Below are 25,354 nucleotides of genomic sequence, written 5' to 3'. Positions count from 1 at the left end.
GGGCCAAAGGGATGCCCACCCAGCCTTCCTGACAGCTGTCTGTCCAGGCTCCATGACAGGTGCAGGGGTCAGAGCCTGGAGGCTGGGGGGTGGGGGGGCAGTTGCTGCGGGGGCAGGAAGCAGCCACGGCATGCCGGAGGTTGTCACGGCCGCAGAATCGCGCGGGGCTGTCCTGGGCAGCCACGCTGTGCCCGACTCCGCCCTGTCCGAGAGGACCCTGGGGGACAGGGCGGGCCCTGCACAGTCCCCGCAGTGGGAGGCCGCTGGGCGAGCTGCAGCGCTCTCCTGCAGTTCCGGACCTTCGACCCCTGCAAGCAGCTGTGGTGCAGCCACCCTGACAACCCGTACTTTTGCAAGACCAAGAAGGGGCCCCCCCTGGACGGGACCATGTGTGCACCCGGCAAGGTGAGTGGGGGCAGTGGGCGGGCAGTGTGATGCGCGCAGGCCTCCAGGGACAGGCACTGCAGCACTTGTGTGGAGGGGCCGGGGGCCTCCTCGGGGGACCCTGCCTCCTTCCTAGGAAGTCTTCACACCTGACCCTCCGGAGCTTCTGTCCCCTCTGCTGCCGGCGCCCTAGTTCTCTGCCGGAGCAAACCTGGTGTCCCCAAGCTCCTCTCCGTCTCTCCGTGCTTCAAGCACCGCCCCCCCCCCCCCCCCCGGGGCTCGGGAATCCGCTCCTCTGAGAAGCAGCCTTCTGTCCCCCCACGGACACGGTGGGTGACTGGGTCACTTGAAGGCCAGCATTGGGGGCCGCTGGCCACTGGGTCCCGAGGCTCAGTATCAGGCTTAGCCTCTCCATCCCTAGGGCCTCCGCGTGCGCCCCCTGGAGAGCACACTCGTCCCTTGAGGCAGCTCCGTGGCTGCTCCCGGCCCCTGCCAGCCACCCAGACCCACTTCCCGCTGTCCAGCAACTTGACAAAAGACTGGCTTTTCTCACCGCGGCCTTTAGCCAAAAACCCTGGGCTTGATTCTCACAGGCTCAGATGAGATCACGTGCCCGCTCTTCGGCCAATCGCCTGCTGGGGGCTGGGTTATGCAGATGAGCCTGAGCCTGGGTGACCGCGCAGCCCCGCAGACCTCACAGTGTGGGGGTGGGGAGTGGGACGTGCACACCAGCTCGTGTGACCCAATATCAGGCCTACGGAGGCCCCCAAGTCATCTGCGCCTGAGGTTCCTCCATGTAGGCCTTAAATTCTGGCTGATTTTAGTTCTTGGTACCCCTTCTTAAAAATACAGATTTCCAGGCTCTCCCCTGCAGGTTTGGGTTTGAGGTAAGGATCAGGGATTGCGTTGGTTTTTGTTTTGTTTTTGTTTTTTGTTTTTTGTTTTTTAAATTATGGCAAAATTCACATGACCCAATATTTGCCGTTTTAACCACGTTACACAATTCAGCGGCTTTTTATCGCATGCAGTAAGGAGGTGCAATGTCCTGCAGTGTCTTGCAGCCGTTATTATGTAGTTGCAGAACTTCTTCATCACCCCAGAAGGAGACCCCATTAAACAGTGACTCCCCGTTCCCCTCCTGTCTCCAGCTCCTGGCAACTGCTAGTCTGCCTTCCGACTCTGGATTTGCCCATTCTGGGATCCCAGGGAAGCAGGATCATACAGTATGTGGCCTTTTGGGTCTGGCTGCTTTCAGTGAAGGTTTTTAAGGTTCATCCATATGGCAGCATGCATCAGTGTTTTGTTCCTTTTTTTTTTAAATTTTTTATTTTTTTAAACTTTATTTTTTTTTTAAAGATTTTATTTATTTTTTATTTTTGAGAGAGAGAGAGCACAAGAGGGGGGAGCGGGAGAGGGAGAAGCAGACTCCCTGCTGAGCAGGGAGCCCGATGCGGGACTCGATCCAGGGACTCCAGGATCATGACCTGAGCCGAAGGCAGTTGCCTAACCAACTGAGCCACCCAGGCGCCCTGTTTTGTTCCTTTTTATGGCTGAATAATATTCCACTGTAGAGCTAGACCACAATTTGTTTATCCGCTCATCCATGGGACATTTGGATTGTTTCCACCTTTTGGTATTTGTGAATAGTGCTGCTATGCCCATTTGCCTACAGATTTTTGTTTGAAGATCTGGGAATTGGTATTTCTAAGGGTGCGCGCAGGTGATTGAGCTGGGCCCCCGACTCCGTGAAGTGTTAGAAGTTGGAGGTGGGATGTTGTTAGTACTACGCCAGGGACCTCGTGAAGCCAGAATTGACCATGTAGCCCTCCTCCCCACAGGAGCTCGGTGGAGGGAAAGGGGGCCTTGAAGCATTTGCCACAAGCCCTGTGATGAGCTCAGTAAACACTGAGCTGGGGGCTGAGACTAGCTCAGCATGGCTTCCTCCCCCACCTGCGTCCTCACTTTCTTCCATCCCACCCTGCACAGAGAGAAGGTGTGGATGGAGCAGGAAGCAGCCCCACCCAGGCGTACCCGCCCAGGGTTGCAGGGCGGCTTTTACCTGGCAGGAACCCCAGCCGCTGGGAGAAGGTGGGCCAGGGAATGCCTGCAATTCTGGCCAGTTGGCCCCCCTTCTCTTGTGGGGCAGGGGGGAGGGTCTGGTGAGGAAGGTGCACAGATGTAGCCAAAGTGCTTCTCCTCACAGAAACCACTGAGCTGGCCGTTGCCCTTCATTTGTTTTGGTGGTGGGATCCTTTGTTCATTTAGCCCAGTAAAGACAATTATATTTTATTTGTTAAAAAGACAGAGCTGTGCTGGATGTGTTGGGGGCAGAGCTGGGGCTGGGCTCAGCCTGTCTTTGTTCGCCAGAGCACAGGACGAAAACGGACCCACATCAGGAATTCTTGGTGTGTGAGGCTGTGGGTGGAGGGGCAAAGAGAGAGGCAGGGGCTCCTCCTGGGGGCCTAGCAGACTCCTCTGCCTGTGTGCATTTGTATCTTTCAATATGCTACTCATTACTGCGTGCAATTTTGTATTTGGGAGGCAGCCCTCCCTTATCTTTCCCTTTCCTTCAAGAAAAGCCACAGGGGCAAGGAGAGAGGGGAGTGAGAAGGGAGCAGGGGGGCGTTGGCTGGGTTGGAGAAATAGCAGGACATCTCAGGGACGAGGGCTGTGAAGAGTTCAGCTGTCCCTGTGGGGCCCCAGCCCCGGGCAGGGGGTGGCAGAGCTCAGGCTCGGGACACAATGTGGCTGCCTGGGATCCTCACGGTGCACTATCCAGCGCTCACCCCAGCAATCGTCCCCTCTTGGCCTCCACAGCCAGATTGTGCCCCTGCTTACTCAGGTGGCACGTATCCACCTTTCCAGAGATAGAACAATCCGGATCTGTACTCCACACACAGCGGTGACCTGGAGAGAGCATACAAAAGAACCACCCACCCTCCAGCTTTTGGTTTCACGGTTCCTTCACGGTCTGCCCTGGGTTTGGACACCATGGGGGCCGGGTAGGCGGGGGATGTCGGCAGCACCCTTGGGGTTCAGGGCCCCGGGCCCCAGAGAGATGAAACAGAGGGGATCAGGGCGGTGAGGAGCCAGGACCAGTGGTGCGTGGCTCTCCCACGGAATCAAGAGGTGGGCCTGGCTGAGAGGGGAGAGGTGAGTGTGTTGCCCTTGGGCACAGAAGCGGGCAGTGGGCCTGTGCATCCGGCTGCCTGGCCACCTCAGGTCCACGTTCATTCATTCATTCACATCCACTGCATGTGTCAGCCCCCTCTGCCTCCTTCAGACCTCACCTTCGGTGAGGATCAACTGTGAGCGGGAAGAGGCGGCTGAGACAGGCAGTGAGGACACGAGTGGCCTGTCGGGAAAGTCAGAGAGGCTTCCTGTCGGTGACCCCCGCTGAAGGCCAGAAGGTAGGGGGAAGTGAGACGAGCAATCCAGGTGGGGGAGCATGCAGAGCAGGAGCCTGCTGAGGAAGGCCAGGGAGGGCAGATGAGATGGGGAAGGCTGGTGTTTTAAAATACAGCATATTAATATAAAATTTGAGGCGGAGTGAGGCCAGCAGACCAGAAGATGATTGCCAGTGAGAAACCGGTTTCTCACAGATCCCAGAAGGAAAGGCTGCAGGGAGCCATGTAGGGAAGCACCAGGGTGGGCCAGGAGGCAAAGGATGGGGGCCAATGTGGTTTCTGTAGAAAGGAACAGGCGAGGCAGGGTAAGCAGGCTTCAGATTGGCCAGCGTGAATGGTGTCAGTGGGCTCTGGGCCAGAGCCCTTAGTTGTCTGGTACCTGCCCCTGGGGTGATTTGGGCAGGGGATGATGGCCATGAGTATGAGGCCTGACAGGAGGATGTGTTTGGATTGTAACCCCTGGAATGGCGGTTTGCATTTAAAAATCACGCAGGTGCAGGAGTTGTTTACTGTCTCTAGAAAGTGGCTAATCCTGGGAGGGGCAGTCCCTGTAGGGCCAGAATCCAGAAAACAAAAGACATGGAGCCATCCTTTCTCCCTCTAGCAAGTCACCTAAGTGTCCAGCTCATTGGCCCTCACAGCTCAAGTTCCTGGCACGTGGTACCTACTCGGGACATGCTGGTGGGTGGAGGAAAGTTGAGGATGGCAGTGGTTCTGCAATGTTAAACACACACTTCCCTGAAAGAGAGCAGTCCTGCCTGGCAGGCTCTCAGAGCAACCCAGCAGAATTCCCAGCCCCTGCCCAGGTGCGTCAGCACTGTCCATGGTACTTAGCCCGCGAAGCAGCCCCGTCCGCTTGTCCTTGGGCTCAGAATTCACACAGGACAAGCGACTTCGTGCTTTTAAACGTTCAAGCCTCTCTCTCCATTGCATGAAATATTTGTGGGCATTTAAACGTATGTTCATAGAGCATTTTAAGAATGTTAAACATGTTTTTTTTAAATAATGGCACTGAGGTATCGGAGTATGCAATTGTTCATTTGGGGTAATGTTAAATGCTCACAGTCATCCAGGAGGAAATAAACCAAAATATTGGAAGGATGGCTTCTGAGCGGTGGAATGAAGGGTGATTTTCCCTTCCTTCTGCCTTGCTTCGTGTTTTCTACGATGCATGAATATTGTCTCTGTGCATTTGGAACTGAAGCTGTGGAGGAGGTGGTCACACTGTGGGCCTGTGGGATGTTCTGAGTTGTCCTGGGCCCAGCTGCCATTTCCAGACTTGGGACCGATCTGTCCAACAGGGACAAGGGGACCACTCTCTGGCCTCCTCCATCCTCCTGGTCCTTGGTCCCCTCGACCAGCAGTGGCTGAGAGGTTGGGTCCCAGTCTCAGCCTTCAGAGATGCCAGGAGCGCTCACTCCCTCTGTGTCCTAGTCAGCTCGGGCTGTTGTCACAGAAATGCCAGAGACTGGGGGCTTAAATAGCAGATCTGTATTTCTCACAGTTCTGGAGGCTGGAGTCTGAGATCAGGGTGCCAGCATGGTTGGGTTCTGGTGGGGGTTGCCGAATCGTCTTTCTCGTGTCTTCTTAGAAAGGCACTAGTCTTATAAGGGGCTTTACCCTCATGACCCATTCACCTCCCAAAGGCCCCCACCTTCTAATACCATCACATTGGTGCTTTGGGCTTTCACATATGAATTTGCGGAGGACACAGACATTCATTCCACAGCATCCCCTTACCTGGGCCCTCTTCCTTGTCTGCCAGTGCACCCCCCCCCACCCCCTGCACCATCAGCTAGGGGGCCACCAGCCAGCATTTCTGTGGGCTCTTCTCTTCCCTTCCGTGGTTGAGTGAGGGGCACTTTGGGGTGAGAGAGGGGTAACCATGACCTGGAAGGACATGACCAGCATCACCCGTGGCCTGCAGCCAGGCCGGCCTGACCCCAGGCTCTCGAACCGTGTACCAGCCTTATGGTGGTGAAGCCATTGACCCAGAGCACAGAAGGGAATCCAGAGGGTTGCAGCCTCTGTCACACCTCACAAGGGCTCACACTGGCGTGAAGGCGGGTCTGGGAGTCCTTCGGTGGGTTAAGAAGGGCGAGAGGCCTGTGTCAGGAAGGGAGGGAGGGAGGGAGGAAGGAGTGAGGTATCCTCCCGAACAGAGATGTGCACAGAGGTAGGGAGGCAGGGAAGGGTCCGTCTGAGAGGTGAGACCCAGGAGGGACACCAGGCAGTGACTTGGGCATGGAGACGGCAGCTGCAGCCGTCTTCCTGGGGAGCTCTGGCAGGATCACCACCTGGAGGGAGAACGAGGCATCGCACAGCAATATGGCCACAATATGGGGCTCGGCAGGCCCCCACCCAAAGCTCTGGGCCAGCACAACTCTGACGTTGTGTCCGACCTTGACCAGTAGTTGGCTGTGGCTGTCCCCAGGAAGAAACACGACTCTGGGCCGGGCAGCGCACGTGGGCTGTGGGCGTGTCCTGGAGGGGACTGGCAGCAAGAGCCTGGAGGGGGGTCTCTTCCAGCGTCCACCGCACTGGGTGTGGGGGAAGGAAGTAGAGTGATGATGGGCTTCCGGAGCAGAGGCATTCCCAGAGGCAGGGAGGTGAGACGGCTCGGTCGGTTCAGAGAGCAGTCAGCGGCCAGGCGCCTAGCATGAAGCAGGAGGGGCAAGTAGGAGCTGGTCATGCAGGGCCTTTGACGCCAGGCTGGAGAGCCCGTCTGAATCCTGCAGCATGGGAGCCTGCAGGCGGTTTTGAGAGAGGAGCAGAGGCGAATTTACCATGAAGCTTAGGATGCCTGAGCTCCGGGGCCTCTCACTTCTGCCGGGCCCGTTACGAGGCCCCAGGAGGGGCCTCGCCACGTGTTCACACGGTCGTGTGTTTTCATAACTTTTGCAAAAGTAAAGATCACTTCTCTTTGCGCTCCCCCTTTCTCTTCAGTATGCTCTGTCACTGGCTTTAGAGTGGCAATGGGTGCTTTGTGGCTTTGGCTAAGGAGAAATTGCATTTGAGGTCTATCTATTGGCTTGTTTACATGGTCTCAGTATCTTTCATGTACAGCTAAGTTACCGTAGCTGTCCAGGTGCAGGAATAACGTCCAGAGACACTCACTCCTCCCACCGCCTTGCCGACTCACTCAGGGTCACCGTGGAATATGTGCTGTGTGTGTGACTCATTCTTCTCAGATCATTGGACGAAAGGAGCTTCAGCTGGGCCTGAGGTCACGACGGCTTCCATACTGACGATAGTTTGTGTTTGCTTTTGGGGTCTGTCTTGCAGATGGGCTCCTTTAAACACAGATCCGACTTGGCTGTCTCTTTAAAAAGGCTAAGTGTAACCAGATGGTCTGCTTGTTAAAAAGCTGTCCACGCCTCACAACATATGTATTACAAAATATAAGGGGTGCTAAAATAAATTTTCAAAGACCAGGAGAGAAATCTGAGTGCAAATGGGATGCAGAAAGTTTATCTGAGATGCTGATGAAGCTTGAATGTGTCAGTTGCACTGCAGTTTTGAAAGGTTGTTCTGGAACGCTGCAATAAAATAAGGGAGAAATGACAGGCTTCTGATTTGGATAGAAGGTACCTTCTTTTGTCATTTTCAAATTTATGTATTTTTAAAAATCCAGATAAAAATTAATAGAAAACGAAAGGGGAAAGGGAGTAAAGAAATCAGGAGAAGTAATCCGACTTCAGAAATTTAATTGTAACAAGAAAAGTTTCAGATCAAACCCAAAGCAGCCATTCATTAGGCGGAAGAGATAATAGCACATGGTTATAACAGACAGGTTCTTGAAATGTTTGACAGTCCACTTGATGAAGGGGAGTGAATCTGAGGAACACACGGGAGAAGCATTTAAATTTCTTTCTGACTTGACATTAAATGTTGGTGGTGTCAAAGGTAGTCCGAAGCTCAGAATGTTGACAGTGTTGACAATCACAACGTCAACAGCAACAGTTACTGAGTGTTGGGTTTAAAATCAGGCTCTGACCGAGAAAACTTGAAATGCCCTGAAATCCACATCAGGAAACAAACTGGAGAGCAGTGTCTCCAGATCCACTCCTCTAAATGTTCCCATGACACCACCAATAACTTCTCTACGTTATCAATAATTTTGAAAAAGAAAATATGTCCCTCAACATGCTAGAGCCAGGGTTAACAAGCTGTCACCCACAGACCAACGCCACCTGCCACCTGGTCCCCCCCACCTACCCAACATTACTAAGATGCGATCCACATTTAAAATTGCCCATTTGGGGGCGCCTGGGTGGCTCAGTCAGTTAAGCGTCTGACTTCAGAACAGGTCATGGCCTCAGGGTCCTGGGATCGAGCCCTGCGTCGGGCTCCTCACTCAGTGGGGAGTCTGCTTGTCCCTCTGCCCTTCCCCCCACTTGTTCTCTCGCTTTCTCAAAAAAATAAGTGACTTCTAAAAAATAAAATAAAGCAAAACTGCCCATTTTGAAATGTACAATTCGGTGGCTTTCAGTATATGCACAGAGTTGTGCAACTATCGCAGCAATCAAATTTTAGAACGTTGTTGTCACTCCAGAAAGAAGCGCCGTCCCCATTAGCAGTCTCTGTGATTCATCCTCTCCCCTCAACTCCTGCCCCAGTCCTGAGCAATCACTAATCTACTTTCTGTCTCTGTAGATTTGCCTCTTCTGGACATTTCTTATCAATGGAATCATATAATATGTGTCCTTTGTGTCTGACTTTATTTGATTAGCATAATGTTCTCAAGATTCGTCCGTCTTGTAGCACATGTCAGTACTCCATTCCTTTGAGTGGCTGCATAATCATCCATCGTATGGAACGCTGTGTTCTACTTATCCATTTATCAGTTGATGGGCATCTGAACTGTTCCTACTTTTTAGCTGTTATGAGAAATGCTGCTGTGAGCATTCTTGTGCAAGTTATGGGTGGATGTGTCACTTTTCTTGGATACGTACCTAGGAGTGGAATTGCTAAATCTTATGGTAGCTCTGTTGCACATTTTGAGAAACTGCCAGACTGGTTCCCAAAGCAGCTGCACCTTTTTTACATTCCAACTAGCACTGCGTGAGGGTTCTGATTTCTCCACATCCTCCCCCAAACTTGTTATTGTCTGTTTTTATTGTAACCATCCCAGGGGATGTGAAGTGTCATCTCGTGGTTTTGATTTGCAATTCCCTAGTGACCTATGATGTTGAGCGTCTCCTCATCATGTGCTTAGTGGTGATTCATATATATATATATATATATATATGTCTTGGGGGTAAATGTCTATCTATATCCTTTGTTAATTTTTTAATTGAGTTATTTATCTTTTTATTACTGAGTTATCAGAGTTCTTTATATATATGGGATACAAGTCCCTTATCGGGGTTATCAGATACATGGTTTGCAAATACTTCCCCCCCCCGTTTTGTGGGTTGTCTTGTCAATTTCATGACAGTATCATTTGATGCACAAAAGGTTTTAATTTTGGTGAGGTCCAATTTATCTATTTTTTTCCTTTTGTTGCCTGTGCTTTCGTGTTGTATCTAAGAAACCATTGCCATTAGGTCACAAAGATCTATCTCTGTGTTGCATTCTGAGGATAGCCCTTACCTTTAGGCTTATGACCCATTTTCAGTTGACTCTTGTGCAAGGTGTGAGGTAGGGGTCCAACTTCATCCTTCTGCTTGTGGACATCCAGTCATCTCGGCATCACTGCTGAAGAGACTGTTCCCTTTCTGTTGAATCATCTCGTTACCCTTGTTGGAAACCAACTGACCACATGTAAGGGTTCATTTCTGGACTCTGCATTCTGTTCCATCGATAGGTTTGTCTATCCCACTGGCAGGGCCACACTCTCTTGATTACTGTAGTTTTGTATTAAACTTTGAAATAGGAAAATGCGAGTTGTCCCACTTCGTTCTTTTCCAAGATTGTTTTGGCTGTTTCTGGTCCTTTGACCTGTCAGAATGGCTAGAACCCAAAAGACAGGAAATACCAAGTGTTAGTGAGGATATCCATATCAATTTTAGGAGGAGTTTTTCAATTTCTGCAAAACTGCAGCAGGGATTTTGATAGGATTACATTGAATCTAGAGTATCAACAGTCTGATCCATAAACATGGGATGTCTTTATTTGGATCTTTGATTTATTTCAACAATGTTTTGTAGTTTTCATTGTGCATGTTTTATACTTCTTTTGTTCAATTTATTACTAAGGTTTTTTGGTCTTCTTTTTGATGCTATTATAGATAGATTTTTTTTTTTAAGATTTTATTTATTTATTTGACAGAGAGAGACACAGTGAGAGAGGGAACACAAGCAGGGGGGAGAGGGAGAGGGAGAAGCAGGCTTCCTGCCAAGCAGGGAGCCCGATGCAGAGCTCGATCCCAGGACCCTGGGATCATGACCTGAGCCGAAGGCAGATGCTTAACGACTGAGCCACCCAGGCGCCCCTATAGATAGATTCTTAACTTCCAGTCCATTCATAGGATAAACTGTTCATAGAAATACAGTTGATTTTACTATATTGATCTTGTGCCCTGCAATCTCACTGAATTTCTTTATTAGATCTAATAGTTTTTTAGTGGGTTCTTTAGAAGTTTCTATATATAAGATTAGGTCATTTGCAGATAGAAATAGTTTTACTTCTTCTTTTCTGATCTGGATGCCAAGTCTAATTGTCCTGGCTAGAACTTCCAGTACAGTGTTGAGTAGAAGTCTTGGTCCTGATCATAGGGGGGAATCATTCATTCCTTCATCATTAAGCATGATGTGAGCTATGGGTAGTTCCTCGATGTTCTTTATCAGATTGAGGAAATTCTCTTCTATTCCTTGTCTGGGTGTGTGTGTGTGTGTGTGTGGATGTTGTGTTTTCAGGAAAGGATGTTGGCTATTGCCAGATTTCTTTTTTGAGTCTTGAGGCAATCGTACAGTTTGTTCTTTATTCTGTTAATATGGCTTATTACACCGATTGATTTTCAATATTAAACCCTGCACTCCCGGGATAAACTTCACTTGGTCGTGGTGTATAAACTTTTAATATGCTCTTAGATTCAATTTGCTAGGATTTTGTTGAGGATTTTTGTGTCTATTTTCATAAGAGATATTGGTCTGCAGTTTTTTCTTGTGGTACCTTTGGTTTTGGTATCAGGGTACTGCTAGCCTCATAGAATGAGTTAGGGAATTTCTTTTTTCTTCTGTATCTTGGAAGAGTTCATGAAGGAGTAGTGTTAATTTTTCTTTAAACATTTGGTAGAATTCGCCATCAAAGCCATCTGGGGTTGGGCTATTATTTATGGGAACTTTTAAATCACTCATTTACTCTCTTTACTTATTATAGGTCTATTCTGGTTTTCTGTATCTTACTAAATCAGTTTTGGTATTCTGTGTTTTTCTAGAAAATTGTCCATTTCCAGCACTCTTTGTTTTTTTCATGTGGATTTGAATTATTCTTTGGCATCACTTGCTTTCAACCTAAATAATTTCCTTCAGTATTTTCCTACAAGGCAATCTGCTAGCCAATTCTCCTCCTTTTGTTTGTGTGGGAATATTTTTGTCTCACCTTCATTGTTGAGAGATAGTTTTATTGGTTATCCTTGGTTAGCACCACTACCTCTGACCTGCATTACTTCTGAGTAAACATCAGCTCTTGATTTTATTTGGCTTTCCTTATACACGATGAGTCTTTTTCCTCTTGCTGCTTTCGACATTTTCTTTGTCCTTCACCAGCTTGACTATAATGTGTCGGGGTATGGCTCTCTTTGCATTTATTCTACTTGGAGTTGGTTAAATTTCTTGGGTGTATAGGTTAATTTTTTTCCCTATCAAATTTTAGAAGTTTTCAGCCATCATGTCTTTGAATATTTTCTGCCCCTTTTTGTTTCCTGTCCTTCTGGCACTTCAGTGGTCCCCGCATGTTTCTCAGAGGCTCTGTTCATTTTTATTTATTCTTTTTTCTCTCTGCTCTTCAGATTGCAGAATTGCTACTGATCTGTATTCAGGTTCATGGACTCTGTCTTCTGTCAGCTCAGATCTATTGCTGAGCCCTTGGTGAATTTATCACTTCAGTTTTTGACCTTTTCAACTCCAGAATTTCTGTTTACATTTTCATAGTAGTTTCTTCCTCTTTCCTGATGTTCTCTATTTGGTGAGACTTATCCTTTCCTCTCCTTCCGTTCTTTAGACATGGTTCCCTTTTGTTCTTGGAGCTGTTTTGAAATCTGCCTGCTATAAGTCCAACATCTGGACCTCCTCAAAGGTAGTTTCCATTACCCGCTTACTTTCCCATGTGCAGATCACAATCTCCTGTTTCCTTTCATGTCTCAGAAATTTTGGTGGAAACTGGACATTGTAGATAATACATTGAAGAGACTCTGGATATTGATGCCCCTGGACCTTGTTGTGCTGTTGTTTGCTTGTTTGCTTGTTTATTTGTTTAGCGACTCGGCCACACTCTTTCCATAAACTGTATTTGTTTGCCCTGCAGTATGCAGCTGCTGATACTGCCCGCCCCCCAGAGGTCACAGCCTTGGGCCTGTGCATTGTCTCCCTGACCAGACAGGCCCCCCATTCCCACAGTGGTATTAGGCAGGTTCTCTCTGTCTCCTTCTCTGATTTTCCTGGTAAGTCTCTGCTGGTGTCACCCAGTCAGATTTCACCAGCTGCTAACTGGCTCCTGTGTGGTTTTGAGAATGCCCTCAAGTACGACTTGTCCACAGTATGACCCAGTGAAATTCTGAGCCTTTCACAAAAGCAGGATGTTGCCAGTCTTGGAGCCTTACTCAGACCCCAGGAGGTCTCTTAGCTGTCTTGCCTTGGTCCTTTTTGTTATGCTATTGGTTGTTTTACCATTTTACTTTTGCTACTAGCATCATGGATCTCCTGGCCTCCTCTTAGTTGCTCAACTCACTACCAAGATTTCTGTTGTTTTAGACAATGCCTGTAGGTATGAACTTCCCCACGCTCTGTTCCAAATAAGGTCAGTCCCCTTAGGGGGAGCTATGGGGCTGGCTGTTCTCCCTCTCCCTCTGGGAAGACTGCTGCATCACTGCACTGGGACGAGGGGCCAGGTGGCCCGCTTCTCCCAGAGTGACATCCTGGCCTATGAGTGCATCACTGGATGGGGATGGCAGCCCCTACTCTTCTTGGCTTTTTCTCTTTAGAATGGGACCTCTGCCCTACAAGCAAGCTGGGAAAGGGGCTGTCAGGGTCCAGTATTCTTGGCCTGACATCCCTGGGGTAGAGTCTTCACCTAGCAATGGGAGCCCCAGTCCTCTTGGCCTCTACTGTCTGGAATCGACTTTCTGTAACACCAAGTTATGAATTGGGAGGTGCCAGTGGCTTGCCTTTCCCAGGGTCAAACCATAGCTCCAGGCTGGGAGCAGGGAGGATAGATAGTTCCATCTTCTAGGCAGTAAAGCTTCTGGCCCCCTGAGCTGGGGGGAAGGTATGGGCAACGGCTGTGGCCAAATGCCATGGACTTCCACTGTTCTTACCAAGATTTCATAGATCTTGAATAGTGTTTCTTGAACAAACATTTCTCTATTTGTTGTGTCGACTTTAGGACAATTTCCAGATACTTTAAGTTGTTCTTTTTTTTTTTTTTTTAAAGATTTCATTTATTTATTTGACACAGAGAGAGATAGCGAGAGCAGGAACACAAGCAGGGGCAGTGGGAGAGGGAGAAGCAGGCTTCCCGCCGAGCAGGAAGCCCGATGTGGGACTCGATCCCAGGACCCTGGGATCATGACCTGAGCCGAAGGCAGACGCCTAACGACTGAGCCACCCAGGCGCCCTAAGTGGTTGTTCTTTAAAAATAATGTTCACCAGGGCTCCTGGGTGGCTCAGTTGGTTAAGCGACTGCCTTCGGCTCAGGTCATGATCCTGGAGTCCCGGGATCGAGTCCCGCATCGGGCTCCCTGCTCGGCAGGGAGTCTGCTTCTCCCTCTGACCCTCCCCCCTCTCATGTGCTCTCTCTCTCAAATAAATAAATAAAATCTTTAAAAAAAAAATAATGTTCACCAGTTAAGTGGTTATCTTACTGAGGATAGAGTTCACCAAGCTCCTTATAGGTCCACTGTAGACATTTCCACTTGCTGCCTGTTTTTGTAAATAAAGTTTTATTGGGACACAGCCATGTCCATTCACCGATGTGTGGTCTATAGCTGCGGTCATGCTCTGGTGGCAGAGCTGAGTAGTTAAAACTGAGATCACGTAGCCAAAATAGCCACCGGCCTTACAGAGAAAGTTTGCTGAGGAATGGTGGCATTATCTTTCTATTCACCATATGGAAGACAAACCTACAAAATGACCTCCTGAAACCAGAGAGCAGCCGGGGCGCCTGGAGTCCATCCAGCTCCTGCACCTGCACCCATGGCTTGGGGGTCATATGAAGAGGGGATGGACAAGTATGCTTTCAGAATTGCAGGAAAAGTTGTGGCAGTCAGTTCATTTGAAAAACATCCTTGTTCTTTGCTTTTGGTTGTGTGTGGTATTGGTCCATTGTTAAATTTTTAACTTTTTGTGATGTCTTTGCTTGTTCTAAATCAGCATTCCTTTTTTGATCTGATGTAGGATTTTACATGTTGTAATCCTCTTCCCAAAGTGGCCCTAAGTTGTGTAAGCGTCCTCCCCATGGGAGGCCAGGGAGCAGTGTGAGCAGATTCGAGCTGTAGGTCTGTGTTCCCCGAGCGCCGGTGTTATGCTCACTGCCTTCATGACTGTTTAGTGTCAGCTTGTCACCCAACCTTCAGTTCCACTGTGTGTCCTTTAAGCATGGGCAGGTAGGTCCTGTACGTCTCTGGAGTCGCTGGCCTAACGGGCCGGTTGCTTCTTGGTGAACGTGCCCTGTGTGGGCACGCCTGTGGCTTCGCCTGCAGACACGGTGTGGGGTGTGGGGCAGGCTTGGGCTGAGGGGACAGAGTAGGCTGGACAAGACGTGGAGGATGGTGGGCGGCCGGGGCGGTGATCAGGGGGAGCAGGGCGGGCCAGCACCTCGCTGGGCCTCCTGATGGGGGGCTCTGAGCTTCTAGGGGGATGCGGGGTCTGCTCGCCCGGTTCCTCCAGGGCCAAGCAGACATCAAGGGAACTGCAGGCTGAAGAGTATGGGGCATCCAAGTGGCCCTGGAACGATGGGTCCTAGGAGTGACCTTCTGTCTTTCAGCACTGCTTTAAAGGCCACTGCATCTGGCTGACGCCCGACATCCTCAAACGAGATGGCAACTGGGGCGCCTGGAGTCCGTTCGGCTCCTGCTCACGCACCTGCGGGACCGGTGTGAAGTTCAGGACCCGCCAGTGTGACAACCCACAGTGAGCTGGCCCCGCTGTTTCCCAGCTCCTGTATGGTCGCTGAGGTCCCCGAGGCCCTCACTGGCCCCTCGCCGGCCGGCCCTATCCTGCAGGGACCCCGTGGCTGTCCACCACTTCTGGAGAGGGTGTCAGGGCAGGCAGTCTGGGCTCCTCATCACCATCCCTGGGAGGAAGCAGAGACTCAGAGGGGGGAGGGTCTTGCCTCAGGTCGCACAGCCTGCTGGGGCAGAGCCAGCCCTGGAGGCTCGGAAACCTCCATTTCCTGGGCTGCTGGCCTGGGGCCATTCCCCCCGACCTGAGCCGCACTCTGCTCTAGCCACCAACTTACTCTGCCCTTCTTGGTCAAGGGCATGGAAGACAGAAGGTATAGCAGCAACGGGGAAGTGGGGATAAGGAAGAGGGTCCTCTTGAGCTCCTGGATGGCAGGCGAGAGGCAGGGTCAGCGACATGCCACCCCGGGCGTGTATGGTAGAGCTCGCCTAGGGGGCTGCCCCCGTGCCTGCCAGGCTCCCATGCCCGGCCATGCTCCCCCTCCTGCCTGTGCCGTGCTGTCCTTCCCCAGGTTCCTTTAATGCCCCCCAAGCCACTCCACCCTGTGAATATCCCTCAGGTCTGGGCCCCGGCCAGTCCTGCACCTTGCCTCACCCAGTGCACTGCCCGTGGAAAGGGAGGGCGTGCGGCCAGAGCACCCGGGTCCCTGCAGCTGTATGTGACTCAGGGTGCATCGGTGAGCCCCCCGGGGCTCAGGCAGCCTACCTCATGGATTGTGGGTGCACGTACAGTCATGGGAATGGGACCCCCCTCCCCCAGATGACCACTCCCTCTGGTCTTCCGCCTGCCCCAGGGAGGCCCCATGGCTGCCAGAAAACGTGTGGCTTTTGTCTTTCTTTCTTTGGCCTGTTTGGTGTTTTAAAGATCTTGGTTCACAGGAAAATACAAAAATATCTGAAATTTCACATAAAAAAAAAAGAGAGAGAGAGAGAGAATCCTATTTACAGCTTCCAGATTGGGCATCCCTGCAACACCAGGCCCAAATACAGGCTGGTGGGCGATGAACGACTCAGACCGCCCCCTTCATGGGGCAGCCCGGCCCAGCCGTCTTCACTCACCTCCTCCACCCAACTGGACCCCCTCAATATTTGGGTTGGGGCCCTAAGCCCTAAGCCTGAGTCCTAGGCTCATCACCCTGCCTTGGGTCCCACCACGGCCTCCCAGGATTGGGTATGACTTTATGTACACGTGTGTTTTTCTGGGGGAGCAGGTCTCTAGTTTCGTATCAACTTCTCAAAGTAGCCCGTGACCCCAAATTTAAGCCCCACAGGTCTCTAAGGCCCTTCCAGATGGGCTGGGCTCCGGCCTCTGCAACAGTTCCCGGGCCCCCGCTTGGCCAGGCCCTGAGCCGGCCCCCAGGGAGCCAGAGGGGGTCAGCAGTCTTGGCTCTGGGGAGAGATGTAGAGTCCACACTGGTCGGGAAGGGACCCATGCCCTAGGGTCCAGCAGTAGGAAAGCCCAAAGCCCGGGGGCACCAGCTCATGTCTGGAGAACTCTCCTCCTGCTTCTGACCAATTCCTACCTGAGGGCTCCAGGCCCCATCCTGGTCAGGTGCAAAGTACCCAGTCCCCGCTCCTTTCAAGCGGCCCTGGGGCTATTATATCTGCCTCGGGATGACATATGAGACTGACAGGACAGAACGTTAGAACCTCAGAGGCTCTGGGGTGCTGGGTGAGGACCGCCAGGGTGCCCGTCCCACGGCACGGCGCCTGGCATGCCGCAAGCCTCAGGACCTGCGATTAGTCTCTCCTGCCCCTTCATGTGCCGATGGAGTGACTGGGGTCCAGGCTGCACAGTCGAGAGGGCAGATCTGGCCCAGCCCCCGCCCCCCCCCCCCCCTCCCGGCGTCCAGGCCCTGAAGCCTGGTGCCTGACTCCGGGCACTTTGGGTCCAGAGGACTCATCCCCAGGCCAGGCTTGAGGTTGGGGAGGCGGGCCCCAAGTGCTTCTGTCCGTCCGCACCTGTGTGCTCTAGGGAGCTTCTGCTCCGGCTGCCCCAGCCTCCTTGGTGGCAGCAAGAGCCGTCAGGCCCAGTGCCGGTGTCCCCTCCGCATCAGTGAGGGTCAGAAGCGCTGTCAGGGAGCGGTGACAACTGTTCCCACCAGCATCGGTGGGCGGCCCGGGCAGCTGCGGCGCCCAAGCATTTCAGGGCTCCCGGGCTCCACGCAGCCTGTGTGTCAGCAACCCAGGCGGGCCCCACGCGCTTCCCCTTTCGTGCATCCTCCTGCGGGGGCGGGGGGCGACCACGAGACCGGACGCTGTCCCGCAGGGTGTGGCTCCCTGAGTTCCTCTGTCCGCAGCCTTTCCCCCAGCGCGGGGGCCAGCGTGGAGACGCGCAGTTCCCAGGGGCCCCTGCTCGCAGGCCCGGGCGCCCCCTGTGTCCTTGGCTCTCCCCACTCTGACCGCAAAACCGCGGGCGGTCTGGTCCCCGGCTCTGCACTCGGTCTTCTTCGCCCACCTCCCCCGAACTCTCCAGATCACTTTCTATTTCGGAGTTCGCGCGGCTTTCCACTGGAACCAGTTCGCCTCCTTCCTGCCGCTCCCCACACCTCACGCTGCCCTGGGGACGCCCCGGTCGGAGCTGTCATCCCCCGGGACCCCGTGGGTGGTGGCCCTGGTGTAAATCTCAGAGCTGCTCCTTCTTGTCACCCACCCCATCCAACACGGAGGCCTCCTGCTGCTTTCTCCGCAGATGTCTTGCATCACTTTTCCCCTCCAGAACATGGCCCTGGGGGAGAGGCCTCGTGGACACCAGCCCCGTTCCTTGTCCACTGTGCTGTCCGCACGTGGCCACACTGACCATCCCTGTCACGTGGGCACGGCGTGACCCTTGCCCGAGTCTCCGGTGGGGCCTCGGGTTCTGCTCGGCGCAGGCAGGCCGGGCGGACAGCGACGCCGAGGCCCCAGCTCCCCCTGGGTGCGGGCCTGCCGCGCCCCACCGCCCCGCCTTCCAGACGCACCTGCTGGCCCACAGCCGGCACCCTTTCTGGCCTTTGCCGTGGGGCTAGTGCTTTGTGGACGAGTGCTGTTCTCAGCGAGGGGAGGGAGTTAGGGTCTCTGAGGTGGGGGGAAGCCAGGGAACAGAGTGTCTGCTGCCTTCCCGACCCTCGTTGGGAACTTGGGCAGCGGGCTTCTGCTGGTTTGGAATTGTTCTTTGAGTTCCCGGCGTGGGTCAGGCCCAGGCCTGAGACTCCCCCACCTCCTCCATCTTGGAGTCACGTCCCAGGAAAGGCAGAACCTTTAGCCAGCCACAGCCCACTGTTGGCTCAGTCACAGCGATGGGGGCTGGGGTGGGGGGATGCAGGGGGGCCCAGCTGATGCTGCCTTCCCGCGGGGGCCCCAGGGGGAGGGGTGACCAGCCCCTTTATGCTTAGTGGACGGTGGGGGATTGCCCGGGCCTGCAGCTGGGGCAGGGCTGGGCTGAGTCCCTTCACTCTGCGTAGCTGCCTCCCCACACCTGGGACGCAGGACTCCCCACAGTCCCACAGTGGCACCCCACGCGCCGGCCTCTTCCCAGTGGCACCGAGCTGCAAGGCCTTTCCTTCCTCCTGCAGCCCGGCCAATGGGGGCCGCACCTGCTCAGGCCTTGGCTACGATTTCCAGCTCTGCAACTCCCAGGACTGCCCCGACGCCCTGGCTGACTTCCGTGAGGAGCAGTGTAGACAGTGGGACCTGTACTTGGAGCATGGCAATGCCCAGCACCACTGGCTTCCCCACGAGCACCGGGATGGTGAGCCCCCGGGACGGAGCGGGGGGCTGCTTGGCGGGACGGTGAGCCCCCGGGACGGAGCGGGGGGCTGCTCGGAGGGACGGTGAGCCCCCGGGACGGAGCGGGGGGCTGCTCGGCGGGATGGTGAGCCCCCGGGACGGAGCGAGGGGCTGCTCAGCGGCAGTGCCCGGGCTGTGGGCAGGCTGGGGCTGTCAGCAGAGCCCACCCTGGCCGGCGTGGCCACGCCAGTCCCGGAACTTTCAACGGACCGTCCCCGTTCCTTCCAGGCACTGGGCAGGGGCGGCCCGGCAGACACAGGCCTGCTGTGCTCTCTCCATCACCCACGTGCGTTACAGCAGCCTGCCGCGCACCCAGCCAGGCAGTTCTGGGAGTGGGTGATGGGCACACAGGTCCCCGTCTTGGGGAGGGGCTGCGGTCTGGAGGGAAAGGCCGTCAGAGCCTCTGGGGTTTGCGCCAACTTCCGCCCGGCTCTGCTGGGAAAAGCTCTTCCTAAGCCCAGTAGCCCAGGGTCAAAGGCCCCAAGGCAGACACGCCCAGGGGGGTTGTAGTCACCTGCCCCCTTTCGCTTCCCACCCCAGGCCCAGGGCAGGCCTGTGGGGGCAGGTGTAGCCCAAGAAGAGTCTCGGGAGAGCTTCTCCCTTGCCTGGTGCTTCTCTTGAGCAAACCTGGGGAGAGAGCGAGCAGAGCTGGCCCTCCTCACCAACACCCTGCTGCTTCCCTTCCAGCCAAGGAGAGATGTCACCTCTACTGCGAGTCCCAGGAGACCGGGGAGGTGGTGTCCATGAAGCGCATGGCGCATGATGGGACGCGCTGCTCTTATAAGGACGCCTTCAGCCTCTGCGTGCGCGGGGAGTGCAGGGTGAGTGCTGGGGGAGGGGGGCGGCACGCAGGGACGGGGCGGCCACATCGCAGGTGTCTTCCTGGGGCTGTTGGGCGGGGCGGGCATGATCTCTCCCTGTGCCAAGGGTGTTCAGACTTGAGTGTGTCTAGGGGCCCCCGGGGAGTTTGAGGCCCCACTTCAGAGGTTCTGATTCCGTAGCTCGGGCCAGGCCTGGAGCATGAATTTTACGTGCTTCTGGGGTGATTCTGCCGCACGTGGTTCACAGGCGACCCTCTGCGAAGCGCTGCCACATCCTTGCACTCCGCTGGGCCCTGGACAGCTCATTCTCGATCAGGGCGGCCCACCATGGGTCTCGTTGGTTCGGCTCTTTGTGGAAATGCCCTGCTGTGTTTTCCGTCATTATTGCATGTTGGCTTTAATCTCAGGCTGTCACAAGAAACAGCGGTGGGATAACCTTGGCATATGATCATGACGGGAGCACAGGCCTCCCTCTGCCAGGCTCCCTAGAAACAGCTGGAGGCCTCCCTAGAGTCTGAGGAGGCAGGACTGACTGTAGGATCATAGAGGCTGGCTTCCGTCTTGTTTTTCTGGGAGATGAGACCTTCAGGGGGTCTCGGGCAGAAAGCCTGGCAGATTGCCGCAGGTGCCCCGGAGAAAGAGTGAGGCCAGGAGAGCGAGGAGCTGGGGTGCGGGGCTGCTGGACTCGCGCTCAGAGTTCTGTCCACTCACGGAGGAGGGTGGCCCGCAGCAAAGGAGGCTGCTCCAGTCTCAGCGGTCAGGGGCGGGGGGGAGCCGCTCCCCTTGAGTCCCGCAGGGAGGCCAGACTGCACAGTCCGCTCAGGTGGTGAAACCACATACTGAGGAACAGAGACAGCAGCATCGCCTTTGTTCCTGCGGGGTTTTAATTTATGGGGGTGACCGAGTGATGACCCAGAGAGGTCAATGCCATTGAAGAGAGAGCGGGTTATTAGGGTTCCCGAGGGAAGGGCTCACCTCGCTATGCAGTGCCCCATGGGGAAGCACCAGGTTTGGTGAGGGGAAAGAAAGGGGGGGGCAGAGCTTTTATGGGGGTTTCCTCGGGGAAGGCAGGCCGGGCACAGGAAACAGTTGAAGACGGGCAAGTACGAACGATGCAGGCGGGCTCCGGGCTGGAGGGGTGGCCCCTGGCGCCCTGGTACCTGGCCTGGGGATGATTTCGGGCAGGGGAAGTATCAGCTTGTGCGTGAGAGGCAGATAAGGGGGTGACAGGGGGGATTGTTGGTTTTCATATGAAACGTGCTCCCAGGCCGGCCCTTTGCTACCCCTAAGAGCGGGCGTGAGGGCGGGGCAGCCTGTCCCTGCCCAGCAAGTTCAAGATGTCAAAACATCATAAGATACAAGGGTGCCTGGGTGGCAGCATCGGTTGAGTGTCTGACTCGGTTTCAGCTCGGCTCATGGTCTTGGGGTCATGGGATTGAGTCCGTGTTAGGCTGTCACTCCGCCAGGAGTCTGCCTGGGATTCTGTCTCTCCCTCTGTCCCTCCCCCTGCTCGTATGCACATGTTCTCTGCCTCCCTAAAACAAATAAAATAAAATCTTAAAAAAAATCCTAAGACGCAGAAAAATTTTAGAACCATGACCAACACAAGCCATGAGTGCGGGCAACGTTTCGTAATAGAAGTCACTTTAAGCAGCAAATCTGACCGGTCGCAAACATAATGGAAAAGCCAGAGCCCTCATTCACCGCCTCGGGGGCTTGAGCTTCACGCCCACCGTTGACAGTCGAAGAAGAGCAGATGAAGCATTTCATTAATGTGATTTTGAAGGAACGACAGCAGGACGAGAGATTTTTTTGCACTGTTGGAAAATAAAAACATTTACATTTATATGTGATCATATTGCGGAAGTTCTAAAGCAAAGGAGACAGAGAGATTGGGACCACCCCGAAGACGTGAGCAGTAGTAAGACGATGTACCGAATCCTCACAAATGCCTGGGGATGTGCAGCCCTTCTCGTAAAAGTATCTCATGCTGGGTCAAAAATCACGTCCAAGTGGACGCTGTCGATGAGGGAACATCAGAACACGACGACTCAGGAAGGTAAAGAGGGAAATGACAGCAGAAGGCGTGTCAGGAGACTAGAGATGCACGCACGCATACACGTGCCCACACAGAGCAGGGAATGAAAAGAGTATCAAGAATTAAATGAGGCTGGGGCGCCTGGGTGGCTCAGTCGTTAAGCGTCTGCCTTCGGCTCAGGTCATGATCCTGGGGTCCTGGGATCGAGCCCTACATCGGGCTCCCTGCTCCGCGGGAAGCCTGCTTCTCCCTCTCCTGCTCCCCCTGCTTGTGTTCCTGCGCTCGCTGTCTGTCAAATAAATAAATGAAATTAAAAAAAAAAAAAAAAGAATTAAATGAGGCCGGCGGGATAAAGGACACAGTCCACTGCCCTGAGACAGGAATAGCAGGCTATCAAATATGTCACCCGAAAATTGCACTGAGAAAGGCAGAGATTGAAAGAAGCCAGCATCGCTCCCCATGGGACAGGGAGCCCACCACCTCCACCAGTGTCGCCCACCCCGGCTTGGACCGCAGCAGGGTCCAGCTTCCAGCCCTCTCTGGCTGTGGCCTCAGCAGGCAGCAGCCCTGCAAAGCCCCTCGGGGACACGAGCCCTCCCCAGCCTGAGCCGTCAACCCCGACAGGACTGCAAGCGAGATTTCAGGCCCACACCAGGACCCTGGTCTTCATTAGCCTTTTCTACTCAGTTAACGTCTTATCTTAGGAGCATGTTCCCCCTCGTTCAGACCACTGAATGTTCAAACGGTGTCTCCTGAAGGCCCCTAGACACGTGCCAGGGTTGGAGGCTCCCCAAGCCGGGGACGGTGCTTGCTTGCGCCTGGCGGTCATGCCACCCGATGAGCCGACCAGCAGCTGCCCAGACGAAACCACTCCTCTCAAGGGCAGGCAAGGTCCTGTCTGCTGTGATTATTAGGCATACCTTGATTTCAGGAAAAACAAAAGACCAAAAAAAAAAAAAAAAAAGCCTGAGAAGTAAGGAAAAAGGGTGACAGGCCATTTTAATATCTCTGGAGTTGACAGATCAAGTAGTTAATTTATTGTTTTCCCTTTTTCGCACCTTCTGTAACTCTGGGAACAAAGTCCCCTTTGGAACAAGTGTCTTGAAATGTAGCCTGTTGCTTCGTTTTCCGTCTGTCCAGATATCCTCCAGCTGAATTTCTAATTAGTGTTTTGGGTCGTACATGGGCTGCAAGCCTTTTTAGGAAGAGCACGTGCACCAGTGAAGAGCTTTGAGATCAGAGCTGGTGCTCCCTTAAGGAGCACGATCTGACTTGGGCTTCGGAGTCCCGGAATCTGGGAGAGCTCCTTCCGGATGCTGCTTCGCTCTCTGGCATCTGCCTTGGCTCCCACCTGCCTCTGTAGCCCTGAGGCTTTTTGCTTCTGGTTTATTCTGTCTGAAACGGAGCACGAATCCCCCTCAGGTGAGAGGCTGGAGCAACCCTTCTCCCAAGGAGTGTAACTGCCTTGGCCTGAAAAGGGGGTTCTCCCCACCCCGCCCTGCATCACCTCCAGCCTTCCCTGAGGAAGGGAGCCTGGGACTGTTTCCGAAGCCCATCTCCTCGCACCCCCAGCAACAGCCTCCACAGGCTGGACTGCTCTGACACCGTGTTACAAGCATGGAAACAAACTCAGAGTTCGAGTGGCGTGCCCCCGAGACCACACACCTAGAAATGGCAGGTGCGTGCTTTGGCTCAGGCTTCTGCTCCTTTAAAGACCGATGTTTCCTTTGGTCTTCTTTTTTCCCTGGTAGATCACGTTGTCTTCCTTGGCTTATTCCCCTCCTGCCTCAGGAATCATTAAAATAAACATCAGCATGTTCATTTCAGTGATTGTTTTTCACCCTGCTCACTTTCAAAAATGATTCAAAGGGCATATGATTACACGTGGATGGGTAAGACCAGAGATCATCAACATCTATCCACACCTTCAAAAATGATTCAGGAACTACTCCTCTGTAGCCCTTTCATGGTGCAGAGCCCCTGCCCTCAAAGGGCCTCATAAGACAAAAGTCAGAAATTGAAGAGCAGAGGGAGAAGTGGGTTTCTCCAGAGATAGGTGGTAGGGATGATCTTGAAGGGAAAATTAGCTCTGAGCTTCCTGGCAGCCTTGGCAAAAATGAAAACCCGTGATGCTCTGGTGCACTCTGGGACAGGCAGAGGGAGCTGACCAGCTCAGAGGACAGGCTGGCTTCCTTGGCTCAGCTAGGAAGAGTGACCTCAGGCGACATGCTCAGGGCCATCGTCCTGCAGGAGCTCCTTCCGAGGAGTTTCCCAGGCCCCGGGAATGGTGAGCTGCCAGAGCTATAGAAAGTAGAAGAACCTGAACTGGTTACTACTTTGGCCAGGTGGCCCAGGGCAAGGGAGCGTCTCTGCTCGGTGTGGAATAATTTTGACATGAGTGGGTGATACTGAGAGGATTTCTTGAAAGAATGGAGGCCCAGTTGTTCTCACCAACTCTTGTCACCTCCTGCACAAGACACCCTGGAGACAGACTAAAGGGGGCATTGCGTTCTTAGGGCCTGGGGGCCCGAGCTTTGGGTGGGGGCCCCAGACAGACTGCACTGCGTGGCCCCCCAGGAGAAGGGCAGAGGCCAGGTCTGATTCACAGCCATTGGGACAGAGACATGCGTGCGGAGGCTAGCTCTCGCTGGTCCAGGCCAGCCTCGGCAGGTGGCCCCGGTGAAAATGTGTGGAGCCCTGTGAAGTCACGCTGTTCAGGTGAGCAGAGGAGGGGCAGGGAGCGGCAGTGGTTGGCCCGTGGCTGGGCACACAGGGTCTGTCTTTCTCCAAAGCCCGGTCTCCTTCCTCTGCATCAGGAACTGGGGAGGCGCGGGCCTGAGCTGCCGCCGGGACAGGTGGCAGGGCCCCGGGGGCACAGATCAGGCTGGGGGCTCAAGCGGGGAGCCCTCTTGAGTACACACTGCACCCTGTCCCCCTGCAGAAGGTGGGCTGTGACGGAGTGATCGGCTCCAGCAAGCAGGAGGACAAGTGTGGCGTGTGTGGAGGGGACAACACCCACTGCAAAGTGGTCAAGGGCACATTCACACGCTCCCCCAAGAAGCTTGGTGAGTGAGCCCCTCCCTCCGGCCCCCGGTGCCTGAATGTCTGCTGTACCTGGCGGGATGGCGGGGGGCGGGGCGGGGGGTGGCCCTGACATGGAGGGAGGATCATAAGTCAGGCACAGCCTGAGCCTGGCTCCAGGGTGGATGGGGACCAGGGAAGCCAGCTCTCGGGGGTCAGGGCAGAGAATGTCGACATACAAGTGCACAGGGCAGATCTCGGTCTTTATTTGAGGGCTGGGGCCTGCATAGGGCACCCCTCCCTTGCCTTCCAGAGCTGCCCAGCTGGCCTCTGGGTCCCTTGCTCTCTGCCTCTGAACTCCTGCCGCCCTCAGCAGGACCGCCCTGGGCTGCTTAGCAGACTGCAGAGCCACACGATGGGGCTGGGGAACTGGGGATCCCCGGCCAACCTGAGATCTGGGAAGACAGCCCTATGGGTGGGCCTGCAGTGACTACACCTCTGTCTGAAATGGGGAGAAGCCGCTTTGGTTTGCCTCTTAGAAGAAGGCCGCGGCCATGACTCCGAGCCGGCACCA

The 25,354-nt window shown here is 54.0% G+C and overlaps 1 protein-coding gene across 7 annotated transcripts in view; it reads left to right on the top strand.

Annotated features, from left to right (window-relative positions):
* The window catches only part of ADAMTS2 (ADAM metallopeptidase with thrombospondin type 1 motif 2), a 224,063-nt gene that overhangs the window by 179,782 nt on the left and 18,927 nt on the right, over nucleotides 1-25,354 (top strand). For 5 of the 7 annotated variants that reach the window (XM_064595754.1, XM_064595755.1, XM_064595752.1 and 2 more), the window contains 5 exons: nucleotides 292-405; nucleotides 14,937-15,082; nucleotides 18,687-18,862; nucleotides 19,588-19,721; nucleotides 24,701-24,824. In XM_064595754.1, the coding sequence (XP_064451824.1) occupies nucleotides 292-405; nucleotides 14,937-15,082; nucleotides 18,687-18,862; nucleotides 19,588-19,721; nucleotides 24,701-24,824 (694 nt within the window). Of the gene's footprint in view, nucleotides 1-291; nucleotides 406-14,936; nucleotides 15,083-18,686; nucleotides 18,863-19,587; nucleotides 19,722-24,700; nucleotides 24,825-25,354 lie in introns of those variants that run through there. The other 2 variants (XM_064595753.1, XR_010412943.1) reach the window with 2 other exon arrangements.

This window comes from Mirounga angustirostris, unplaced genomic scaffold, assembly GCF_029215605.1.
Source record: "Mirounga angustirostris isolate CCGP_5_RB_7025 unplaced genomic scaffold, mMirAng1.0.hap1 SCAF_7, whole genome shotgun sequence".
Classification (NCBI taxonomy): Eukaryota; Metazoa; Chordata; class Mammalia; order Carnivora; family Phocidae; genus Mirounga; species Mirounga angustirostris.
The sequence above is the reverse complement of the archived record's forward strand: the minus strand, read 5'-3'. Positions and strand labels throughout refer to the sequence as shown.